This window comes from Sycon ciliatum, chromosome 9 (genome assembly GCF_964019385.1).
Source record: "Sycon ciliatum chromosome 9, ocSycCili1.1, whole genome shotgun sequence".
NCBI classification, from domain to species: domain Eukaryota; kingdom Metazoa; phylum Porifera; class Calcarea; order Leucosolenida; family Sycettidae; genus Sycon; species Sycon ciliatum.
The window spans coordinates 13319229-13325027 of NC_088651.1; the positions used below are offsets into that span (position 1 = coordinate 13319229).

The 5799-nt window shown below is 44.3% G+C and overlaps 1 protein-coding gene across 2 annotated transcripts; it reads left to right on the forward strand.

Annotated features, from left to right (window-relative positions):
- Positions 1-171: 171 nt before the first annotated feature.
- LOC135825340 (uncharacterized) lies at positions 172-5560 on the forward strand. Of its 2 annotated transcripts, XM_065338078.1 has the most exons (3): positions 172-253; positions 3086-3171; positions 4235-5560. In XM_065338078.1, exons 2-3 carry the CDS (start codon positions 3133-3135, stop codon positions 5300-5302), a joined length of 1107 nt encoding a protein of 368 aa, XP_065194150.1. In that variant the 5' UTR covers positions 172-253; positions 3086-3132; the 3' UTR covers positions 5303-5560. The 2 variants fall into 2 exon arrangements, with proteins under 2 accessions (XP_065194150.1, XP_065194149.1); XM_065338077.1 differs by lacking the exon at positions 172-253 and having other exon boundaries at positions 2769-3171.
- The last annotated feature ends 239 nt before the right edge of the window (positions 5561-5799 follow it).

The following is a 5799-nucleotide window of genomic DNA, read 5'->3' on the forward strand; positions in this document are numbered from 1 at the left end:
GTACTTCAGCGGTCTAGCCACCACGTGCTGAGCACGTGTGCTGTTCACGTACTTGCTTCACCCGCATGCCACATTCGGCCAGGCAACGCTGGCCGGTGGTGCTGCTAGTGAAGGTATAAATCAGTGTTCTCGATCTTGCTAACCATCAGTTCACTAGCAGTATCTTCAAATCGCCTGGCGAGCTCAGGTATCCCTTTCCCCTGGAAACTGTAGTTGCACCCCGACATCACCAGTTGCAAGTCTCTGCTTCTAGGTAAGTCTAAACTCTGTCAACACTGTCTTCAATTTGTAATGGTTATAAATTAATTCTTTGGGACATCTGTTGGTCTCAAATATCTCTGGACTCGGATGGAGTGCCAAGGTTTAATTTATACAAAAGAGAAAGGACCAAGGAACTGCAAGTAGTTACGCTATACTGTCCACTAACACCACCAGTTAAGAAACACAATTGTAGAACGTCAATGCCGGTCACAGTTGTAGAACGTCAATAGATATCCTTAGCTAAAAAAACGCTAACGTAAACGCAAACCTTTCCGTACCTCGGATCGTTCAAGCTGACTTTTCCCTTAGCACAAAGTACGTTATAGTTGAGACGAAGTAGTCGTGACAACCATGGCGATATGAATTTTCGTGGAAACAGATGCGGGAAATTCAAAATTTTGAACCAGGGATTAGTTTGCTGTCGTTCCGAAAGAATACCTTGGCGAGGTCTTTTACTCTGGAATAGCAAAAGCACGGCGAACATGAGTTTTCGCTGTTCCCAGGTCCTTGGAAACCCTTTCCTAAACGCAGCACCGAAGACTGTAAGGGTTCTCCAGCTCCAGCACGTCTGGGAGAGGCCGATGAATTTCTTCCTCAGGAGTGCCGCGGAACTGGTCCTTTGTTTCCCAGATGGGATAGAGGGAGAACGACACGAAGCAGAGGACGCAGAAATTGTCAACTGAAAGGCAAAACTCGCCAAAAAGCTAAATGTCACAAGAGGAAGCAATCTCGACTCTCGATCTCATCTCGATCTGCACGTCGACCTGCTTTTTATCTCCCGCCAGTTACAAAACAATGCGAGTTTTTGCATTTTTTGCAGAATTTCCATAACGAACGTCGGCCCGTTATTTTGAGCTCTGTAACGTTTTTCCGTTATCCGATAACGTCTTTTGTCACGGCTGGGAGTGAGTACCGTAAAAGTTAGCGTTATCGTACTTTTGCTAAGGATGTCTAATGCCGTCGGTCAGTGTCGTGCAATGTTTATCGCATGAGCTGATTGTTTACTAACTGGTTGTGTTAGTGGGAGGATAAAACCAGTCTGCCCCCTTAAAGTAGCAGCCTACCCAAACATTTGCTGAAAAATCGAATTTGTAAATTCATATCGAGTGCTACATCAGTTGAAAGAGCATGAATAGCTGCAAAATCTCTGAACATTTTGTCTCGATCTGAGCATCCGTTCAAGAGTTATGGTAGAAAATGTGCCCTTGCAAGGAAAGATTTTTTGTTGCACGCTGTCATTTTTTGGAAGGACTGTATTTTAATCTGAGCAGACCGTGCGCAACTTGTAGTATCATGGAAACACGCGAAAATGTGCAGAATTTTGTTCCAAGTCCAAAAAAGTCGAAAAATCGTGTTTTTAGCCACGTATGGGGCTGCACGCTGGAAGCCCGCCACCGTGCAGCAGGACTTTTGCCAGCACCACCGTGACGTTGCAGATGTGTGGCTTGATTATTGTAGTTGATTGTGATTTAGTGACCTTGGCAAGTTGGAGTCGTGTCGAGAAGTCAGGTAGGAGTCAGTACTAGGCAGTTGTGGAACATGATGGTTGTCTTTGCCGATTTTTGAGGGTATACTGGTTTTGGTGTGGAGCGCTGTAGAAAGGTCTTGCTGTGCAGGTCCCAGCACTGGATGTTGTATCAAAGGTACCACCTTGTAGCACATGCTAAACCTAAAAAAATCAAGAATTGACTTGCGTCTGTGGAAGTCTGTGAGACAACGCCCACTCCTACCGTTGTGACAGATTCCAGCTCCACGTTGAGGGGCCCTATCCCACCACCCATGCCTGCTTCTGGACTTGTTTTAGGTTTGGATCCCGCGCACGGACAGAATGGGCACGAAAATGTTAATCCGAGTGTTAAAAAGTTAAAAATATTGTAAATGCATTCTTTTGGCTCCTGGGTGGCTCGCACACCATGGCAATATGCCGGAATGTTGAGTTTTTCCGGCCTAGAAGCCTGTCAGTGAGGCGCAAGAGCTTTGAAATCATGTCCAGAGGGCCAGCATAATGGCAGGAATGTGTGGTCAAAATTTCACTCAACTCCATTGAGAAACACCAAATATACGATCAATTAAATGCCTTGTGAAATTTATGGGTAGGCTGCTACCTTAAGTTTAGAAGTAAGGTTTCCTCAGAGATACATGTAGGTGAGGCTAGTCTATGAAATACCCTCTGGGATCACTGTCCACAGTCTTCACTGACAGTTGTTGGTACTGGTGGTAGCAAAACAATACCTGAAACGAGGCGAAATCATTGACAAAGTATTTTGAGTTTCCATTTCTTCCATATGTATGTGCAATGTGATACAAAAAATACTTTTGAAGTAAAAATAATAAAAAAGTAAAAACGACCCATCTACTTCAATGGCGTCCGGCCATGACTGAACAAAACAACCCTCACGATTCTTTTGTGTGTGTGTTCTTTGGTATGCCTGGTCTTGTGTGTTGATCCGTGTTGAAAGGGTTTCCACTGCAAGGATCTTAACTACGAGGAGTGATCACCATACCCTAGCAATGGATTCCCATTACCAAGCTGTTCATTTTGATGATAATGCAGCAGTGGAATTTAGTACTCAAAAAATATTTTTTGCAGTACTAAGCAGTTTTGTAATTGCGTTCCTGATTCATTTAACTTACCGTTTACAACATACCAGAGCATCACGTGACAATAGGGAAGTGTGCACAGATCAAGAAGACTCTGGTATAGCCAGCTCCCGACATGAACCTGAAGATAGTTTCCAGCCAGGGGACCCAGTATCAGTGGAGTATGGGCTGGATAGTGTCCTTTTTGATGTCTGGCAAGCCACATTATTACCTATGCTGTCAGTTGCGGATATCTTTCAGCTGTTGGGCGCGAGCAGACGACTCAGGGAGATGCTGTTGAATGAATACACGTTCAAACGGATATGTCAGGTAACTAGCCACGTGTATTGTCTTGTTGATAAACTTCCTTTCAAGTGTAGTGCTGCAAGTGATTTCGAAGGAGGCTTTGAGTTGTAGCGTTCCTTTAATTATAGGTTAGTGCATGGCAGGGAGAGCCTTATGGCTTGTTAGTGCCCGACAGGTTAGCCTGAGGGCCGTAGGCCCGAGGGCCACCCTGAAGGGCACAAACAAGCCATAAGACCCTCCCTGCCATGCACTAACTATTTTAGAACGAGGTTACATGCATTATCTCACTTCCATTATGCTTGTGTACCATTATATTGGGTAGTTTTGTTGTTTGTGTGCAGAGAGACTTGATGTGGTATGAAAGAATATTTTCTTCTGTTTAGTTATGGTAACTCAGCACCACTTAGGACTACTAAAAGTAGAAAAGCAGCAAATGAAATGCTGGGCTCTTATTGCTAGCTTCATTCTTATTCATAGCTTGTGGAGCTATTTAGGGACTTTGAGGGCCCCTTGTCGATACCTCTACTGACTTTGATCTTCGGTTTTATAGGTTTCCACAAGCTGTTGACAAAGGAAATTCGTACAGATGAAAGAATACGGGAGGCAAAACCCGTACACACTTCTGAAATGCGTAGCTTTTAGTAGTACACCGTATATTTTATGCAGAGTTCATTACCTGCACCGTACTATAATGCATACAGGGAGTTGTACGCACCAGTTTAGAGTATATTCAGCGGGCTTTAAACTAATCCAAGGCCCTCGACGCGTCATCAAGAGTAGTAAAATAACGATTGAGCGGGATTTAAACTCTGATAAGGCCCTTGGCGGGAATGTCGCTGATTGGTCGTTTCCTGGACAACGAGACAGACCTCGTTCTAAAGTGTTTTAAATGCAGTTCCTCACTCCTATTCGGACACGCCTACGTTACATTTGAGGATAACGGGAACTTGTTGCTGGTACATGGACGGTTAGAATATTCTGAGTCACTTTTGCATACTTCGATGTTGTGATGTAATGCCACAAAGTTAGCAGTTGCATTCTTTGTTGTGTCATGTTCTCCATTTTTGTCCTGTTTTGTGGCATACAGCATCGCTACCAGCTGAGTGTTGATTTGGGCGTGGAATATATGTCAACAGCTAAACATCTCTTTATTGCCCACAGCGTGGCTAGCCTGGATGTGTTCGATGACATCACTAATCGCTGCAAGATATGCCGTCGGCCTCAGAAACCTGACCCGAACTCTGCTATCGAACATAGCGTCAGAAAGCGATTGATTGTGCAGCTATCATGCTTAGCGTTGTTGCCGCCTAAAACATTTGGTCAAGCTCCTGAATTGAGTATTTTTGGTTCATTGATGCCACACCTAGGGGATCTATATCTGTCCGCCGACGAAGCAAGTTCATTTCTCCCGAACCTTTCCTCCGATAATATCGGGAATGACTTGAACCCGCTCGGAATTGCTCTCTCATTTGAAGTGAGATTGTACAGACTAGCGGATGTGGTGAAGTGGTGGTTCCAGCGTTTCGAATCCATTGAAAAGTACCAGAAAGCCATCTTGAACAGAATAGAGCAAGAACTTGAAGAGGCGGTTTCACACATGCCTTGCACAAACTTTTACAGACGGCTTGTTGAGTTTTCTGAATGCTTTCACGGCGCTTCAAAGAGAAATGCACGCCTCTTGCCATCCCTGGCAAAGGATATGCAGATCTTTACTATACCGCGGTTCCCTATTACCGGATGGGCCTATAACCCCTACTACGTTTGGGAAAACATGTACGACCTTAAAGGGCCTCCGATTGATGACCTGTGCGCCAGCGATATGTGGATTAATGCAACCATTAAAATGGCACCTTACCATTCGGTTTTACTGTTCCTAATCAATGGATTGATACGGACGTCGCAAGTAGAGGATTACTTCATCGCCATCATGGAGTACGAAGAGTACTGGGAAAGTCTTCCCCATTCCAGGCGACCAAGTCGTGCAGCTCTACATATTGGATTGGGAGACTATCTGCTCTCGTTAGAACCAGAATCGAATCTTCGAAAGGAACTGAACAACGTGGACCTATACAACGCAATGTTGCAGTTTGGCCATGAACTTGTTCCAAATGAATCCTACAGCCTATTGCAGAGGTTCTCCACACTACTATTATAGGTTTTCGGTTCAGATCTGTTATTTTTAAATACTACCATAGCCTGAGAATCGAAGCTGAAAGTGCTCAACCCACACGTGTTTCAGACCCCGTCTTATTGTTAATGGCATCTATGTTTTCGCTTTTTCTTCATCAGCAATGTATGTTATTCATCACCTATTTAAATTCAGTCAAAACTTTCTTAACCGCAGTTGCCGCACACATCTGTTTTCCACGACATTATTCGGATAGAATGGAATTATAGAAAATAAAAAGGTCCAAGGAACCCCTAATTATGTTATCTCTAGAACTTTGAACCTTCCAAGTTGGAAGGCCATTGGAGTGCGCATCCGAGATGTGCTTGAGCTGTCGCCAGTTAGTTGTAGAACGTCAGTACCGTCGGTCAGTGTCTTGCTGAAATGGAAATAGTTCTCCCCCGGCTCCCGCCACACAGCAACGCAAACTATTGGTTGTGTAACAATTCTTATAATTATTATAACAACAAATAACGAGGGCGCAG